The sequence below is a fragment of a genome, unplaced genomic scaffold, assembly GCF_019419815.1.
Source record: "Pyrus x bretschneideri cultivar Hongxiangsu unplaced genomic scaffold, Pyrus_bretschneideri_v1 Contig11, whole genome shotgun sequence".
Taxonomy (NCBI): Eukaryota; Viridiplantae; Streptophyta; class Magnoliopsida; order Rosales; family Rosaceae; genus Pyrus; species Pyrus x bretschneideri.
Window position 1 is genome coordinate 4,218,493 of NW_025999402.1, and position 20,444 is coordinate 4,238,936.

The following is a 20,444-nucleotide window of genomic DNA, read 5'->3' on the forward strand; positions in this document are numbered from 1 at the left end:
TGGCAATATGGTACGTGTCATGACAGTTTAAACTCCATTATTAATAATGAAAATGTCAGTCACTTTTTCACAACGAATTTAGGCTTAAACCTTACGGAAATAGATCATCTCCGAATCCCTTTCCACTAAATCCATCTAGTTCGGGATCCGGACCGTTGGAATTTGATCAAACGGCTACATTTATTCCTTTATTTGTAACTGTTGGATCAAATTTTAACAGTTCAAATTTCGAACTAAATGGATTTAATGGAAAGGAATTCAGATAGGATCCCTTTCCAAACCTCACCTTCTCAATTACACTTTTTTAATCCTCGAGTTGACATGTATATTTTCTCGAGTTGTCATGTTCATTTTCTCTTACCATCCTAAATAATTATAATTTTACTATTCCAAAAAAGAGGAAGGCTAACAGCCTTCCTTATTTGATTATTTTTTGTGTCTTTTCCGTTCAACTTTTGATATGTGTACGATCACATTAAATTAAAAACTTTAATGTCCTCGAAAATACACTTATACCCTTAATAAATAAACCAATTTAAATATAAAATAAAATTATAAAGTTCTAGCCCCACCCACTATTTTGAAAAAAAACACAAAACAGAAGGCAAGTAGAGAAGATAACTACTACTAGCATTCATATTCGGAAATATAACAAAAATGGAAACTGACTAGAGAAACCAAAACAAAAATACGAAAACGGGCAATTTGTAGATCTCTCTTATCATTAGAGTCTTCCTCTTTAACTCACTTCATCTCAAGTTTAAAAAAGAAAACCGAAAAAACAAACAACAATCCCCACACAACAAACCGTCACTACCCCTCTTTTGCGGCGGTTTGCCGGCGCCTCTCCCTGCACCTTTAAAATTAAAACAACGTAAATAATGCCCTTTAAAATTAAAACAACGTAAATAATGCCCTTTAAAATTTTGACTTTTCTTGCTAAGTCTAGTCTGCCCACATTGAATATAAATAATTTATTCCCCGCCCCACCACCAAAAAAAAATATAAATAATTTATACAACCATGAGAGTTCTAGAATACAAATCAGTTCTCCCCTCCTCCCCGCCGCCGTTGGTTCCGCCGGCTGCTCCCCAATGTGAACGAACACCTTCCCAACGACAACGAGTCAGCAACACGACTCTCTCTCTAGGTCATGCTTTGGCCTAGAATTAATTTTAAAGTGGGATTTCACCAATGAAATTCAACCCATTAGCAAGTAATTTGCTTGGGAATGAGAACTTTTCAACATCAAATTCCCAAAAGAAATACTAAGAAGACGTTCTCAAAAGTGGAACTCTCTAATATGATTTCACCAATGAAACTAAAACGTAATGCCAGATACACATTTCTTGTATTTTAAAACTAATAAGGTCATCTGTCACTTAGTAATATGGTCTAGTGATATTTATTTTCATTTGTAAGTGAGTTTAGGTTTGATTCTCGCTAAAGGCAAAGTTGAATCATATTATTATGGTAAGTCCATTGTAAAGCTTAGTCAACTCATCCATCCTTTAATGTAGATATTATCATTTGTTTAGAAAAAAAAAAAAGAAAAAAAACCAATTAGGGTATCTCCAATGGCAGATGTAAATTGTCTTGGAATGGATAATTTATATCTTTTTTTTTTAAAAAAAAAAACAATATTATCTACACTAAGGAGAAGAGGAGTGGACTAAACCTCACAATGAACTAGTAATAATGTGGTTTGAATTTGCCTTTGGTAAGAATCGAATCTAAGACCTCTCACTTACAAGTAAAGAGAAATACAACTAGACCACAGTACTAAGTGACAGTTCATAAGTTTTACTCCAGTGAGATGGGAAAACCTTTTCTTTTTTTTTTTGGACACACATGAATTAGTATTAATCTCCTTCTTTCAGAGCAACTTCAAATCTATTGTTAATTGATTAGTTATTAATTCTTGTACGGCCCAAAATGTCAACTAAAAATAGATTTGAAGTTGTTGTCAGATTTGACAGCAAATCAATTAATTTCATGGCCAAGTCATGGAAGAATTGACATTGCGTTTGGAAAATACTAATATTGTCTTTTTTTTCATGTTATTGGTGATGTTGGCTCTTTCGCATTTTCTCGCTCTTATGCATCTTTGGTACCAGATCAGGCATCAACTTAATTTTAGCCGACCCAAATTGTACCAAAGCATAACCTATAGTGTGAAAGTTTTTTGGGTATCAAGTATTAAAATGTTATTAAATGTGGACTACTATTATATATCAAGTGGCATGCATAGAATACAACTTACTCAGGAGCGACCGTACGCAATGGTCTAGGCGTTGTTGATCTGTGTAAATAACATGATTGGTCCATGATTCGGGTATGAAAGTATTAATTAGTGACGAAATTGACCAAACAATTAACGGTGCGAGCATGATGAAATGACCCGATTAGGAACTAGGAAAAGATCAAGTCATACTTTGAACGATTTGGCGGCTTCTAATTCTTTGTTCAAGTCACCATATATATATTATTTAAACATCAAGAAATGCACTCGTTTTTTAAGGATTGAATGTGTTTCAATAATACAAAGATTAACCATGCTTTTTACGTTGAAGTTTAGTGTGAAGAGCCGTATTTTCTTTTCAGACACAAATCAATACGAGGAAAAGAACAATCGAACATGGAATATCAGATACATCGATAAATACATCCAGTAACTTGAATCACTAACTTTTTTACTTAACAAGAGGGAACATGGGAATAGGGGAAGTAAGGAAAGGAAACCATATCAACTAGTCTTCCCTAGGTGATCCTCATTCTTGATTTTCAAGTATCCAATTGCGGATTCTAAACGGAAACTCACATATTTTTTTTTCCCATGTTTCTATATGTACTAAGTAAACACAAGGTAAGCTATAAATTGAAATGATTCCAATACTCAAATTTACGTAACATATAGAACTCCAGAATTAGAACGATTCCATTTATCATTCTTGATACGTAAGTAAACACGTCGTTGGAGTTATATTGCGTGACTTTGAACATCCTTTAATTATAGAAAAAGTTTCATAAGTTTAGTTAATTCGCACTAATTAAATCTTTTTAATAATTAAAGCGATAGAGGAAGATTCCTATTTGGGAACGTCAATTGGCTTCTCGTCCTTCTCAACAAGATCGCAAAAGTTGATTTATTTATTATTATTATTTTATTTTTTTTGTGTGAAGAAAAGTTTAGGTGGTGATTGATTATTTTCATCATCAACGTTAGGATATATCCACAATCTCGAGTTGAAATGATTTACTCATTTACATATGGTACCTAACTGACAACTGTCATCTGTATGAATTTACGTAAGAATTTACATCACGCGCCAATAGAAATACTGATAACGAGACTCAAACATTGATAAGACACATAAGACAGAAACCTTACTAAATAAGCCAACCCCTCGTTGGCATATGCTGGCTGGCTTTATTTAACGCCATGAAATATATGGTTATATTTTTATTCAATTTCATGGTGGAAACACATATGTTTCCAAGCAAGGGTTATGGCTACGCCACATTCCATTATTAGAGCAGATAATCTTCTTTTCCACCACCCCAAGTGCTTCAAATAAAATACATCCAGCCTTCTTTAACCAATAGTCTCGCGTGCAAATAAATTTTAGAAAGAAAAAAAAATTTAGATTAGTTAAAAAGCTAAATAATGTGTTTCCACGTTTGAATCCTCCATCAAACAATTTAAATTAGTTTAAAATCGATTGTAATTATTACGAGTTTAAAATTGAATATTGTTTGTCTAAATAAGTAGGTTAAAATACATATATATAATAGTACATAGCCTCTTGTCACACGCGTAACCGTTTAACAATTGGTCTTACATTTTAAATTCATTTTTTTTTAATGATAGTTTTTGTTAAAAAATAGGAAATTTAAGTTATTTTTTATATATTTTTTATCAAAAAAATTATTCGAAAATAAATTGGAAGTCAACCAAAAAACCCACTAAGGGGTGGAGAAGTAGGTTAAGCTTTAATTCAAAATAAAAATGTGTTGAATTACTTTAACTCCTCTTAATTCAATTTTAATTTTTGAAATTCTTGAGGCAATTTATGGTTTTTTTTTTTTGTTGGAAAATTTGGAAAAATAACCACAATTTAGACTCCATATGGAATTATAGCCACCATTTAAATAGGCTTGGAAATGAAAGACACGTACAAATTCTTTCTCTTCATAGAATCCAACCAAATCGATTTGAAGATTTGAGCTAAATTGTATATCTGTAGCATAAAATCAAGTATTCAATTCTTGCAATTGAATTCCGAACCAAATTCTTTGATTGAATTTTGGTTAAAGATTGAAAAGCTACAAACCAAAAGCTAAAAGTTAAAAGCCAGAAACCAAGAGGCAACCTTTTTACAAGCTGAAATGGGGTGGTGCATCATGGCTTGCCTGAAACGGAAACCCTATACCTTGTGTTGGATTGGAGATCTCCGCTCCTCGGAGGAGAGCTGAAAGTTTGAAGCTTTGGAGGTGGAGGAGAGAACCTCATGGGTATATTAGTATTTTACATCTATTTTTGGTTATAATTATCATAAACTTAAAATGGTGGCTATAATTCTATATGAAATCTGTCACTTAATACTACAGTGTAGTGTTATTTCTCTTCACTTATAAGTGAGAAGTTTTAAATTTAATTCTCGTCAAAGACGAATTTGAGTCACATTATTACTAACAAATATATATGAGATCCAAAGTTTACTTAATTTTCCAAATTTCCTTTTTTTTCAATGCTTCAACATTTTAAAGTGCTCCCTTTATATATTTAGAAGATACATATCTATACAGATAGAAAAGAAAATAAACAAGTGGAGCCCAGAGTATTTATCCCTGCATCGACGAGGTCGTAGGTTCAAATTTTTTCATCCACAATGTCACTTTTATAGATTAAAAAGTAAATAAATTAGAGTTGGCCCATCTGACTCGAGTTATGGACCGGAACAAAGACACGACCCATGAACCGGTCCAAGTAGATCCCCACGACCCATGTACCGGTCCAAGTAGATCCCCGGATAGTCCGCCAAGGAGAAACGGCGCGTTTCGGTTCTCCCCGCTCCCGGGTGTTTTCCTTTTGAAACACTGTAGCGTAGCAGAACCGAAGCTTGACCACTGCAATGGAGGACCACGTGCTCCTCACGTGCGGTCACCCTCTCAACCTCCCGACAATTTCCGCCGACGAACCTCTCTCTCCCGAAGTCCTGCCTCCCCTGAGATCCCTCATCGTCAACACCTCAACTCCCGGGCCCACAATCACCTCCATCCTCGAAACCCTAACTCGCTCTCTCCGACTCAGTCGTGACCCGCTCACCATCCGGTTCACTCTCAAGCTCCTCTCCGACCTGGCCTCGCGACACCCCCACCTCTCGTCCTTCGTATTCGACTCGGTCCGTTCCCACCTCCTCTCCACCGAGTCGCCCCGCGTTGCTGCCGACTCACTCGACGCGCTCGCTTCAATCGTGGAGAGCAACCGAGCCCTAGCTCCCGGAATTGAAGAATTGGACGACCGGCTGTTCGCCTCGCTGTGTTTCAGCCCGTCTCGCTCCGTACGGCCGTGGCTGCTCAGAAACGCCGAGAGGTTCGGCGTACAGCCTCATTTGCTGTTCACTCTGTTTCTAGGGTTTACGAAGGATCCATATCCGAATGTGAGAAAAGAGGCGTTGGACGGGCTCGTTGGGTTGAGTGAGAACGGTGTGATCGAGGACCGTGACATGATCGAAGGCTGCTATTTTGGTGCCGTTGAGCTCCTAAACGACATGGAAGATTGCGTTCGGTTGACTGCCGTTCGCACGGTGAGCTTTGCTAATTACATTGAATGATTGATATCTCTGTTTCCTTTTCGATTTTGTGTGCTAAGTGCTAACTTTGTTTATGCATTGTGCATTATGAATGAACACACAGGTGTGTTCTTGGGGTCTAATGCTCGTGGCGTGCAATTTGGAGACGAAAGCATATTGGTCCGATGAAGTATTTGTCAAAGTAATTTCTTATTACTGATCAGATTATCTGTCTTAATTGTAGTTAAATATTTTTAATTGAGTATAGTTGAAACCTGGATTTGCTTGATAAATTGAGCTTTGGAAATTGGTGTCTACAGTCATCAAGTTATTAGCTTTTCCCTTTAGTTTCGGTTCGTGCTGACTTGAACTTGTACACATCACTCATGGTTTATGCATATTGTCCATATAGTCTTACTAATTTGTTTGGGTCAAATTTTGTCTAGGAGATCATTAAGGAAAGCCACACTTTACCCTGCATTGTTGAATGGTAGGACATTCTCTTCCTATCATTCTGTCTCAAAGTTGGAAAATTTATGAGTGTCATGTAGAGTTCCTACCCTGATGTTTGTGTATGTTTGTAGCTTTGTTCAACGGTGAGAGACATGAGCATGGAGGTTAGGGTTGAAGCTTTTTATGCTCTTGGGAAGATAAAGTTGGTATCTGAGGATATTCTTTTGCAAACCCTGTCAAAGAGAGTTCTGGTAACCATAAAAGGAAAGGGATCTTTTGCTCAGTGCTCTGATGAACAACTAGAAGTATCAGGTTCAAGTGTTGCTGGAGCTTTTGTGCATGGACTAGAGGATGAATTTCACGAGGTAACTTTTATTTTCTCTGTTCTGCAAGGGAACCTTGCCATGTGCATGCTTTCTAATTAGGAATTGTTTGTGAATCTTGAAGGTGCGAAAAGCTGCCTGTCATGCATTGAGGACACTGGCCATACTCTCTGCCAAGTTTGCTGGAGAAGCCTTAAACTTATTGATGGATGTACTGAATGATGACTCAATACTTGTTCGGTTACAAGCTTTTGAAACTATGCATCAAATGGCTACCTTTGACCTTCTGAAGGTGCAAGAAGCACACATGCATATGGTAATGTTCTGGAATTCTTTTAGTCATCTAACTATACATAATAAGTGACAGAACATCTGATTCACCTACTGCTTATGGGTGCAAACGCATCTTATACTTTGAGGTGGCAGTGAAATGAGCCATTTCAGCGCTTCTATGTACCAGATATCTTCATTGTCTTCATCAAATCGTACATGCTGCCCAATATTGTTTTGATTTTTGCAGTTTCTTGGCACTCTGGTTGACAATGATATCCTTATAAGATCTTCCGCAAGGAAAGTACTTAAATTGGCAAAGCTGCCTCAGTTAAAGATGTTTAGGTTAACTATTGATGCCCTTCTAGAAAATATGGAAAGATATCCACAGGTTAGCTTTCCATTATTTCCTCGCTCAAAGTTGCAGATTGTTTCAATTCAATTAATTCAAATTTCTTGTTTCCAGGATGAAGCTGATGCATTATCTGCTTTGTTTCATATTGGACGAAATCATGGAAAGTTTGTGGTCCGCATGATTGAGGAAGTTTCTCCACAGGTTAGCGTGCCTCTATTTGCTGTCAAATTATCGTTAATATTATATAAATACCACGACCCAACTTCCTGTCGAGCTTGGGCAGCTCCCAAATATGAAATTCAATCCTGCTCAGTGATACCAAACAGTGTTCCTGACAGGGTCTATTCAAATATAATGATGCATGACATGAATCAAGATTTATCATAAATTAGTCTTTCAGCTGAATGCAACTTAATTCTCTTTTCAACAGAGCTTTTATTGTGGTCTTATGGTCAAAAAGATGGATAAAAGCTATTTGAAAGCATGGTATGGAACAGCACCAAGGAAAATATGGTCTCACCCTTTTGTTTGCTTGCATTGTTTGTGTTACAGGCTTTAGGAGTTTTCTTATATCTGGAAATGGCTTGAAAGTATCAATTATGTTTCTTATGCTTACATTCTATATTTGTTTGTAACTATAATTTCGAGGGAGATTATATTCACACACCCCAAATTACTTCCCCTGCACCTTTTTAATTTTTAAATATTTTTCTATCAAGTGTTAGTGGTGTGTAGAAAATATTAAAAAATTAAAGGGGTGTGGGAGAAGTAATTTGAGGTGTGTGAATATAATCTCTCTAATTTCTATTAAAAAAAGTTGATTGTCACTGTTCCTTTTTTTCTACTTTTTCTATCAGATGGAGCCAATTTCTAATGGAAAGTTGGACTTTGATAGCATGAGAGTGGCCGGCTTGCTAGTTCTGGCCATCTCAGCTCCAGTTTCAGATGAACGTGATTGCAATATTCCACCTGCAATATTTTCTTATGCAGTAACGTACCTGGGAAGGATTTCTCATGCACTGAGTGATATTATCAATCAAAATAGCCTTTTGGATTATTTGTCTCGGTGCAGTAGATCCCCAGGACCATATGATGTAGAGTTCAACAACTTCAACTTTAAAGCGGGGGAGCCATGCTTGCCTTTACTTGAAAATGATGGTTCAACCTGTACTAGTAACAAGATGACTGGTTCAGCTGAAACCTCTGAAATGGTGTCTCCAATAATGGAGCCAAGGGAAGTAGGAACTTCACTTGTAGCATACCAGCTAGAGGTGCATGATGAAGTGACTAAGTTAGTGAATGTTGTTCTTGCAAGGGCGAAGGATATCTGGCCACTTGTACAATCAGGATTTGTGAATGAAGTAATGAGGACTTTGAGGTAACACATTACTTTCTCTCGTTGTCCGTTGACATTATTTGTTTTCCCTAAAACAGGAAAAAATAGACAAAATAAAACAAAAGTTTCCCTTCAGGCACCAGAAAGATATGCATGCTTTGAGATTATGCATTATACCATCTGGTCGGGAGACTGGGTTTAATGGGATCATCCTGCCAAAGGAATGTCTGATATATAATTCAAATTATGACATGTTTGCAAGCATGCATATTTACCATAAATTTTGAACATATTTGATATCCTAATTGCCTCTTTCAGTGCTTCCTGACTATTTGTTTTGTAAAATTGTTTTGCAGAAGTTGCAAGGAAGAGCTGGCAACATTCACTTCTGACTCGCTTCCATCTGCGGGTGTTTTGCCCTTCACGAAGCAATACGTTCAGATAATGAAACTGCTTACAAAGGCATGGATGAACTTTCTGCCTTCAGTGCTTTTTCCTCCTTATGGAATGGGAGAATTAGACTTGGTATTAAGAAAGCTGGACACAAGGCTTAGAGATCTGAAGAGTACATTTATAAGATTGTCTAAAAGGGAGGAGTTGCATATCTTGGAGCTGATACTAGTGACCTGTGTGCTCAGATTGTCGAAAGTAGAAATTTGCTGCCATCTTCGAACCTTGAGAAAGTTCTCTAGTACGATGTCACAGGTTGAATCTCTTCTTAGAGATGGATCTCTTCAACCTTCCAGGTTTATAACTGAACTTGAGAAGTTATCATCGGAAACCGGTACCTCTCTCAATGAAGCTTCCTGTAATCCCCGCCTTTTTCAAAGTGCACTTGAAAGCTTCTCCCTCAAGCAGCTTGTGTTGAGTGGTGGAATCAAGCACGTAAACGCAGAGCTGGATATACCCGACAACAGCTACGAAAATCCTCTCCGGTTTGTTGCAGGACTGCCCATTGGCATACCCTGCCATATCACACTCCATAACGTTTTGGCCGAAAGTCGGCTGTGGCTGAAGATGACTGTAAACGAAGACGACGATTCAACTCGATTTGTGTTTTTGGATTTAAACCTTTTCGGAGGCTCCGAAGATATCCGGATCTTTACGTTTAGTCCACCCTTTTACGGAACCCCAAAAGCATTTTCTTTCACAATTAAGGTGTGTATCTGTATGGAATGTTTGTCCGAGGTTGAGGATGTCTCCTCTGTCAAAAGTCGGGGCCCTAGACATGAACTAACGTATCTTTGTCGAGAAAAGGATGTTTATCTTTCTATGATCAAGTAAAAGGATCGAGTAACTTATTTTATTGTGTTAATTGAAGAAATTTACCACAACGATTTCTGTCAGCAAAGAAATTTATGGATTCAACAGTTGTTGGTCCTATTTGCCGGGAGGGATTAAGATGCTAGGCATTTAGTCGGAGTGGGTTGGGGTTTTGTACCTAGGCGAGTAGGCAGATTAAATTAAATTTATTATATAAAATGTAAATAAGTGTTTACTTACATTCTATAAACAACTATACTTATTGAGAATTTAGGAAAGTTTAAACTTAAAACTTAAGCTATCATCGCATTGGCTATCATCACGTACTAATGCCGCAAAATAAGAAAAAACCAAAACCAAATTAAAAGGATCAATAATTTATAATCCAAAATTGACATCATCTTTCATTACAAATTAATTAATGATTCAATAGATGTAAAAGGGATTGTCCACCTAGAGTTGAAAACCTTCAATTGCAGCTCCGAGGGACAGCGTAGGTAAAGTCGAAGCGACACGACCGGAGGCAATGGAGAGAGAGAACACATCAGTGCAAAGAAACAAGTAGAAGAGAGACACTAAACGGACGAGAGAAATAAATTTAATCCAAGTTTGTTTTGTGTTGTTTTGTTTTTGGTTTTTTTTTTTTTTTTTTGGGTTTGTAGGTAACCCAAAAAACCTTTAACTTGATTAAATTGAAAAACAACGGAACCTCCTAACGACCACCTAACCCGCCTAGCTCCTTTCCAATTTTCCTCCATGTTTTGGCCTAAATTGCATCAGTCTTCCATGGCCCAGCGCCTAGGCGCCTCCTAGGCCGATTTTTAGAACAATGCCTAGAGTAGTATACTCCTTACGATGCCACTTTGGTGTCCAGGACCACTAATTTCATGTGCTTTAATCTTTTTTTCTTGTGACATTGTACTATAGTCTATAACACCATGGTGGCATCCTGAGGGTGTATGCAAGTCTCCCTTTTATTTTCGGAGGCGATTCTTGCAACATTAAAATATTCAAACCAAAGTATCCGGTCACAAAATGTTTTCCATTAAACCCTAAAAACATTTCCAGCATCTCCAGCATGACTCAGAGTGCACAACCTCACGGAATCACAACCTTGGATAACAGCATTTGATGTACCAAAAGACTTTCCCTCGTAAATTAAGAGCATCCAACATTGCATGATCAGGTCGAATAAGCAACTGCAGACATGAAACACCTTTTACCGAAGGCGGTCATCGCCATTTCCTGCCAACCTTGCCCCTCCTTGTAGTATTCAACCTGCCATTATATACAAACGTTACGATGTACCCACAAAAGTCTTGTTCATACTGATAGAAAGCATGATAAAATGAAACTTACTGTCTCTGCTATGCATTCGTCAGCTTTCATCCCTCCGATTACATATATGGTATCCTTGACAACAGCAGCCGTTGAATATCCCCTGGAGTTATACATTGGTTCGGCCGGCATCCATGACCCGAGCCGTGGATCAAAACTTTCCACACTCTGGATAATTGAATCTCCATCAAAGCCTCCCAGAGCATATCTACACATGTGAATGTCCATAATTGTGAAGGTCAACAAACAAGCTCAGCACCAAAATTTAACAAAGAAAAGCAAAACTTGCTGTTGGAGACTAATTACCGGGTTAGCACTCTTAAAATTATTAATGCTTGGCAGTTCTTTTCAAATTAAGGGGTGGATCTGATCAGAGTCACATTAACCAAAAATATAATCCTCTTACATTTGCTTAAGACTTCGTTTGGTGTAGATGATTGGATTGCATTGGAGAACTCAGTTGACATTAGACTCAATGGATGTCAACTTCAGATTTTTTTTCGAAGTTAAAGGTAGGACATACACTTCTCCATTCCAATCCCAACAAAATTGGTAAGTTTGGAAGGGATAAGTTTCCTCTGTGACTAATGCCATGAGTTATCCAATCCAATTAAATTTTGATACCAAGCGATGCCCTAAGCGGTTTGGGCAACCGGGAAAGAGCATAGTCGAGCAATCATGTGCAGAGATGCTCATCAAAAGAATTGATATACGTCCAAGTTTCTGACAAGTTCCCATACCAAAGTCAGAAGAAATGTACTTACATTTTTTCATTCAGAACAACCAATGAATGGCAACCCCTTTTCGAATGCATAGAGGCAATTTTGGTCCACTTGTGTTCTCTGGGGTCAAATCTATCAACAGAGCTGAGATATGAACATTTCAAGTCAACCACTGATATAGGAATAGTTCAGAATGCAGGCACTACAATTACACGCAGAAGCAGGTGTGCGATAGAATTAACATAAATATCCTACCTAAGCATTTTCTTTAGAACTTAAATGCCCATAGTCACTCTTCGCCATGAGTTTCTTGTTCTTTTCTTATGGTCAACCGTTTATTAATGACAACATAACTAGTGAAGCATGAGTACTTCTAACCAAGGTGTGATGAATATACATTATTTTAAAAGATTGATCCAAAAGAAGAGAATTCACTGATAAAAGTCATATACATGAATATGCAAGCAGTTCACGCATAGCATTGAGTACAGACAAGCAGAAAAACTAAACAATAGAAAGGAGGTTCAATATCTTACTTCAAATAACTAGTCCCATCAAATCCACCAGTGGCATAAAGCACACCATTGAGTTCTACTGCAGCAAGACCCATACGCTGGAACAATATAAGAAGCACGTATCAAGAACCACGAGGTAAACTTTTTGTGCAAGAAAAACACATCATAGGAAAAGGGATTTTGCTAAAGGACAATAAGTATGTTCAATTAAGATATACTTTAGTGCCCGTATTTTACCTTTTGTGACATTGACTGTGTACGGATCCATCGTCCAACATCTAAATCAAGCATCTCAACATCTGAAAAGCAATCAACTCCATTCCCACCACCCACTGCAAAAATTTTGCTGTTTGTGGTGGCTGCAGCTAAGCTACCCTTTTTCTCTCTCAGAGAAGGGCACTGCTTCCACTCATCAGTACCAGGGCTGTATGATTCAACTTCAGAGAATGACCAAAAACAGATGTCAGGAATGTATTTGTTCCAGTAAGAAATAAATTTCAAATGACCAAGATCTAATACCTGTATCATACCACACATGACCATTGCCACCACCAATTACATAAAGATCACCATTCAATTGTGCAACAGAGGCATATGAACGAACTGAACTCATTGGTCTCAGAGGTTTTATCATATCTTGAGAAGGATAATAAGCATCAAATGCCGACAAACATGATTCACCATCATATCCACCAACTAGATACATCGAGTCATTGGGGTCATAATGCAGCACATTGCATGATTCAGTATCCTTCTCATCAGTATGTGCCTTGGAAGGTGTAGACCCTGATTCCAACTGTAGACCAAATTTTAAGCATCGAATTTCCGTCTCTGCCTGCTCCTGAAATGCCGGTGTAGAACTCCAAATTAAGAAGAAATAAGATAAATGAAGTTGATTATGAACTATTAGCCATAAAAGGTTCATGGGTTCTGACTGACACAGGTCATAAGAAAGGCAAGGAAAGAGTTCTAAGTCAGAAATTAATATCAAAATTCCTTCAGAAGGACTTTTGTTGGCCTTTTGGCTAACAGCAAGAAGAATAAAGAACCATAGGGTGCTTTCAGTCATCATTTACATAATAGTTTCATACTATGATTTTTATGTGCAACCAGAAACTTCCTCAGACCATTTAACATATATTTCTATTCTAGCAAAAAAGGTATAATCTCGGCTTTTATTCATGAATGATTATCTGAATTGTCTAAAAGAACATTACAACAGAAATCCCAAACTAAAAGCAAGTTACATGTAAAAGAAATCCCCTTGTCATTCAAACCTTCTAACAACTTTCCAAAAACAGAAGGCAGAAACTTAAAACCCAACTCCTGAGAAGACTATGCTTCTACAAAAAAAAGTTAAAAGAAATCCCCTTGTCATTCAAGCACCACTGTCATCAGACCTGGACCTGGAATTCCATATGGCAACCTTGTAATTTGCAAATTGATAAAGAAACAAGGATAAACAAAGAGTCTTTAGTATGCAAGTATCATTATGTTTTATTGAATTATAAATGTGAAGAAGTGATCAACTGAAGCAAAAAGTCCGAAGAAAAAAGGTTTGATAACTTCATGTGTCAATCAAAATAACTTGAACCTTTTTAATGTCAATGATGATTTATGAGACAATGCATCTGCAATGCATGCTCTTAAATGTAGCTTACACAGCTCAGCAGAAGAAATAAAGTACAGATTCTACAGAAACAAAAATATGCCAATGTTTAACAAAGTTTAACAAACATAGCATTGCATTAATATTAAGTACCAGCTTATGCTCCAAATAACCAAACTTTTTAGATTGTTCTGTGAACTCTGTTTTATAAGCCCTGAGCTCCTCCATCTCTTGATTCAACTGATACAAATATAATAACACATAAGGTTGGCTGTAAATAAAAGAAAACTAACACAGACACCTAACGTTAAACTTTATAATTTACGGACAACTAAATGATCATTTACCTTTGTAATGATTGCTTGAAACTCAGACAAGGATTGAGGACTCTCTCCACTCCTCTGCTCAGATAAGGATTGAGGACTTTCTCCCCTCTTCTCCTCAGATGAGAACTGAGGACTTTCTACCTTCTGCTCCTCAGATGAGGAGTGAGGATTTCCCCCCCTCTTCTCCTCCAAACCCGATGGCTCTGTTGGATTCTCATTGTCGTCCAAGGTCAATTCATTCAAGACATGATGATCTTCAGCAACTCTTGGCAAAGATATGTCTTCACCTTCACTACTCTTGAGGTTAGATTGGAGTGCTAACTCTTTCAGTTTCATGAATATGAGTTGCTCCTCCGATTGTTCAGCCTCCATCATTTCTATTTGGGCGTTGAATGGATCATTTCTTTCAACTAACTTTGTGGAATCATCTGAAGTAAGTGGTTTAAACCATTCTAATGTACCAGTTGAGGTGCGGGCTTGAAACGTATCACTCCACTTAATTTTATTCCGTGGTAAAGAACCTACAGATGTACTTGAAGCGATTCCAGCAGTTGCGAACAAAGACATCACCCTACTTGTTTGAGCGTGGTCAAGCTCAAACCAGAAATGACACTGACTGTAGTAGTTGTCAACAAGTATTGGTTTAAACTGACTTTCAAGCACTGGTCGGCACTGCAGCCGGACACGGATTTGAACCTTAATGTAGAAAATATAATACAAAAGTATTAAAAGACCCAAACCTTGTTTGCTTAAAATGAAATTACGACTCTGGACAATTAGATCTATTATGTGAAACATCACTTTAAATACCTGAGCAGGAAATTGTGTTTTCTCTGAACCATCAGTGGTCCATCCATACGGGTTAATATTCATTTGGCCACAGCTTGCAGCCTCAAAGATACCATGTAGTTTCCTATCGCTAAAGTTGAAGAGAAAAAGCAGCAAACCAGGAGTGATATTCTTTACATATGAAAAGTGTGCACCTGGTAAGCCTGAAAGAGTACAGAATACAACCCATAAAATACAACTCATGAGTTTATAGACCCAAAACTAAAACTAAGACAGGAAATTCGCAGTAGTACTGTATGAAAACAACAGAGAAAAAGATCATTATTTGCACAAAGTTTTGTGCACACAATAAAACTGGCTACAATATTTCGGGACTCGTTCCAAGAGAATCTAATGTGAAGAGGGCCCCAATACAAAATGTGAAGATGGCAATACACTTGCAAGTTGCAACATAGATGAGGAGAAATTGGGGCACATGATGTTCAATACCAATTATCACTACTCCACCGGTTTTATATATTCAAACCAATACACTTACCAAATGTAAAAGTGAAACAGTTAATGAAAAAATTAGGAACAAAACACGCGACAAAGTTCAGGACACTGACCAAAGAGTTGTTTAGATAGACATTCTTCCATTGTGGTTTTGGTGCAACCAAATACGACTCCACCAAGGTGATTCTTGCCCAAATTTCTCATGGATGCAGAGTAGGTCGCCAGATCTTCATGAGGCGCAATAAAGGTTTTTGTTTTTCTTCCTGCCCCCATTTTCTGATGCAGACAGGGCAGATTTATATCAAAAACCTGAAAAGGAATTAAAGGTCATTTTCCATATACAGATTCATATTCATACAATACAGGCTACCCGAAAATGAATGAAATGAGAATGGAAAGGGAGGAGGAAATACCAATCAACCGATAAGGACCATCAGGTGCATCAGATTTCACCAACCTTTCAAATGAGTAAAGTTATGAAACAACTACATTATAAAACCACCACTCTGCATTTCTGACTGATCTGTTTGAAACGTTTGGCTGCATGCTTGACATACCAAGGCCGCGTGTTGAAAGAAGGCCTATGCGTTATGTTGTATAGTTCATGTCTACTAGTTCCTCATCCTCTTTTTGTATTTTTATTGAAAAAAAAAAAAAAAAGTACTTAATAAGTTATTATAAGCATAAAGACATAGAGAACAAAATCCGATTGGAAAAAAAAAAATCTGAAATGCAATTCATTCTTCATATTCCTTTTCCTTTTCTATGACAAGTTATTTACTGAAAAGCACTCTAATGGGTAACAAAAAAAATTGGTCATTCTCGTCATTATGTTTCCTTTAAAGAATAAAATGGTCAAATATAAATTAAAAGAATGTAACGGAAGGCGGAAAACACAAGAATGAAAGATAGAAAATTGAGAGGTTTCATCACAAGGGGAAAAAAAATGCATTCACCATTGTCTTATAAAGTTCATAAACCAGTTAGTACAGCACTCTGTAGAAGAGCTGAGTGTAAATTCTTAGTTAATTTGAAAATAAGAAGAACATAATTCAGATACATGGTGTGCAAGAACCGTATGTCCAGCAAATTTGATCAACAATGTCCTGATATTTCACCAATGATTTGTGATTTTGTATAATATTACAAAGATAATGCTTACATTTGCATGAGGTTTCATCACCAAGTCCAACTGCAGGACACTATAATGCAGGTATTTATACTAGCCTCAACAAATTTGAAAAAATTAACAGCATTGAACGGAAACTTAACGCAATGTGTGTTATCCGCGGAATCAAGCAACAAATAAACAATTCAATTACAACTTCTAGAAAGAAAAAAAAATTCCGGAAAAGAAAAAACCCATTCATTCAATTTTTTGTACAATGAGCAACAAAAATAGCTAGAAGATATCAGAATTCACAGTTTCGGAACCAGAAGCCAAAACAAAGGCCATTTATGAAAAGTGGAGTCCGCTGATTAAAAGAAAAAACGAAGAAATATGCACAAACCCACTAATATTACGATTCAGAAAACCAAAAAGATTATATCTTGATGAAAACCACGATCATCGAAACAATGTATCACCTAGAACCTAAGAATTCCAAGAAACATTGCACAAAAAAAAAAAAAAAAAAAAAAAAAAACCAAAAGAAAATGCAAGCTTTTCGTCTTGATCAAACCGGATGATTCAGACCACAAATAAATAGAAAAGAAGTAGAGAGAGAGAGAGTACCGTCGCCTGAGTATCTGACAAGGGTTTAAGGGAGACGACGGGGCCTCGCCGAGAAAGGGAACAGAGCGCGAAAATAAGCGAGCTTCAGCTCTTATTTACCATTTTCACCTCAAGTTTATTGTTTTGGCTACTTGAACTACTTTTTGAAAGAATAGTAGCTGTAAGTTTTTTTCAAAAAGTGTTTTGAGTGTTTTATTTTTTAAGATTCACTTGAATTTTTATTATGAATTGATTTCAAAAATATATTTATCAAAATTACTTTTAGTCATTTTAAAATTACTTTCAAATAAGACTTTAATCAAATAAATCAAAGAATGGTTAGAGAACATAAATACAATAATAAGTGGTGAAGTAAAAATAAGAGTGTGAAAATTATGCTCCATAAGTAAAAAGAGCCCAATTAGTTAAAAAGAAGAAAATGACGGTGTGAAAATTTTGACCCACAAATAAAAGAACCAACTATACCTCATGCACACTTTAGAGTCAATTCTTTTCTTACAAATCACAGTGTACACATTTTCTACCGTTCCTCGTATGTATAAATTACATGTCGAACACATAAGGGATCAGCACATACCTCTTATGAATTAAAATCAAAGTCCTCGAAGCTTTTTTATTTATCTGGTAAACTTGTCACTTTTAACTTTATTTCTAATTGCTGAATGTATATTTTCTTCTTTAGGCCGATCCCATCAAAAGGTAAAATTGATAAGACAAAACCAAAAATAGATATAAAAAGAAATTATGAAAACCAAAAACCCAAAAGATAAGAGGAGTTTTAACGAAAAGCCTGTTCACTTTAATAAAAAATTATATTTTTACACTAAAAAGTCAATCATGGTACTATCTACTTTACTCTTTATTTTGTCTTTATCGTTAAAATTCAAAATTTTCAAGCTCTTCTCATTAGTTTTCTTAAAAACAAAAGAAATTTCATGAGACCTTAGGAACCCAAAAAGACAATGCCTTGAAGTGAGGCCCAATGGGTTAGAGTTGGGGTGTCCCTAGATGCTGGAGGAACAATTTGGTCCAAAATACAGACGTTTCAGTGTAGCCACTGTGGGGGCGATGATTTTCGCACTCTTTATTTATCCTTTAATTAAAGGAAAATCTAAGCATACAAGACGTGCAAACGGATAAAATTAGAATGTGGAATCATACGTTGAAACTTGGTATAGCATTAGTCTGAATTTTACACTCCCCTTTTTGCTGATTAGTTTTCCACAAAATCTCAACGTTGTTAAAAAATCACTACCCTTCCTATGAGCAAAAGAAAAAGATCATAGTAGATTAGTACTAGATTAATGTGCTAATACAAACTAAATAATTTTCAGCGGCATATACAACACAACCATGCCTTCGTTCAACCTTTAAGGTGTAGACGCAGATTCAACCTTCGTACCAAACTTTTAACTGCTGAATTTCAAGCTCGCCGCCTTCTGAAACACCGGCATAGAAATCCACAGTCGGAAGAAAAACGGAATAAGATCAATGAAGTCGATTATGCAGCATCAACTAATTTAACAGTTTAATCTAACTTTTCTGTTGTGGCAAAAAAATGCAATCTTTGTTTTCTTTTATTCGTGAACCATCTTATTTCGCTAAAAGATCAAATCCCCAACCATTTCTCCAAACAAAACTTAAACAAAGTCGTTCAAACACCCCTTTCATCAGGTCTGCAGCCAGCAACATTTTATTCTGCAGATTGAGGAGAAACTAATTAGAACGAGATATGCATCCTTTACGTGCTATTCGAAGTTGCTTAGATGACTCGACTGAGGAAAAAAAAGAGTAAAGAAACCGAAATACTGCGGATGTTTAGCAAACACAGCATTGTGTCACTTACCAACTTGCGCTCCAAAAAACCGTTATTCACATATTGTTCTTTCTCAGAAGCCTTGAGCTCGTCCTCATCTTCAATCAACTGATGCGAATATATTAATACATTTGAGAGTGGTTGTAGAAAAAACGAAAACCAACGAGGACATCTAACGTTAATTGGAATTTTAACTTATGAACTACTAAGATGATCATCTACGTTAGCTATGATTGGATTTTCAGAGAAGGATCGGGCACTCGCTCTGCTCTTCTGCTCAAAAGACGGGCGAGAACTCTCTGTCCTCCTCCTCCAAACCCAACGGTGCCATTGAATCCTCAGTGTCCTCCCAGGTCATTTTATTTGAGACAGCACAATCATCATCATTTCCTGAGAAAGTCATGTCTTGACATTCATGTTAAGATCATACAAAAGAGCCAACTATTTCAGTTTTTAAAAGCGTCACAATATCATACCAGCCTTCTATGAGGATTTAATGCACTTTGATTATTCAAATTAGCATATGCCTGCACACTTTGTATATGATATTTTTCAATTTTGTTTTTAAAGGGGGAATGAGAGGAGGAGAGATAGAACATGGAAGTGAGAAGTGAGGTTTTGTATTTTGTTTTTTATTTTATTTTTAATATTAGATATATGCTAAAAGCACATATAGGTCAAGTTTCAACAATAACAGCAAAATCTGGTCATGTAAAATTACAATATTGCCCATCATTCTTTTTGTGTAATAGAAGATTAAATAGTATTTTCACATTCCTTTTATTGATAAAAAGAGTTCCATTTGATCTTCATCAATTAGTGACGAAATATTGATAAAAAATTCTCTAAAGTTTTCGCAAAAAAACTGAAGAGAAAGGATATAGACAGTGACATGAGGCCCAATGGGTTGGAGTTGGGCTTATCCCAAATATTAAAGAACAGGATCGGGTCCAGAACACCAGAAGTTTTTATACAAAGTAGCAAAACTGAGCCGATATTTCACCCTATGATTTGGATGCCCCTGCAGTGCCATGATTAAAACTTGTTCTTACAAATATTTTATGAACCAAAAATAATGTTGGTTATTTCTTTTACATTGAAACTTGTTGTGCTGGAGAATTTTCCGTTGCAACGGTATCATTCACCCGAAATACCCACGATAAGAAGTCGACTCTCGCATTGCCTATTTCCATCTCACATGAAAATTAATTCTGCATTGCTGTTGCCTGGGCCATTACAAATGAAGTATTTTCTCTAAGTTTGCACTGGTTGAAGTCATAAACATTCTTTATAGGCCCCGTTTA

The 20,444-nt window shown here is 36.6% G+C and overlaps 2 protein-coding genes across 4 annotated transcripts; one reads left to right on the forward strand and one right to left on the reverse strand.

Annotated features, from left to right (window-relative positions):
* Nucleotides 1-5,135: 5,135 nt before the first annotated feature.
* On the forward strand, nt 5,136-9,838 carry LOC103962146 (protein SIEL). The gene is made up of 8 exons (XM_009374816.3): nt 5,136-5,810; nt 5,920-5,997; nt 6,380-6,613; nt 6,696-6,887; nt 7,092-7,232; nt 7,308-7,397; nt 8,054-8,574; nt 8,889-9,838. The coding sequence occupies exons 1-8, from the start codon at nt 5,136-5,138 to the stop codon at nt 9,814-9,816; spliced, it is 2,859 nt and encodes a 952-aa protein (XP_009373091.1). The 3' UTR covers nt 9,817-9,838.
* An 847-nt stretch (nt 9,839-10,685) lies between these two features.
* Nucleotides 10,686-17,449, reverse strand: LOC103962148. Of its 3 annotated transcripts, none has more exons than XM_009374818.3 (12): nt 17,325-17,442; nt 16,003-16,215; nt 15,703-15,865; nt 15,116-15,297; nt 14,327-15,001; nt 14,133-14,219; nt 12,890-13,211; nt 12,608-12,807; nt 12,392-12,468; nt 11,898-11,999; nt 11,155-11,341; nt 10,686-11,073 (listed from the first exon to the last, which is right to left on the reverse strand). In XM_009374818.3, exons 3-12 carry the CDS (start codon nt 15,860-15,862, stop codon nt 10,978-10,980), a joined length of 2,088 nt encoding a protein of 695 aa, XP_009373093.1. In that variant the 5' UTR covers nt 15,863-15,865; nt 16,003-16,215; nt 17,325-17,442; the 3' UTR covers nt 10,686-10,977. The 3 variants fall into 3 exon arrangements, with proteins under 3 accessions (XP_009373093.1, XP_009373092.1, XP_009373095.1); XM_009374817.3 differs by having other exon boundaries at nt 15,703-15,898; XM_009374820.3 differs by lacking the exon at nt 16,003-16,215 and having other exon boundaries at nt 17,325-17,449.
* Nucleotides 17,450-20,444: the final 2,995 nt, after the last annotated feature.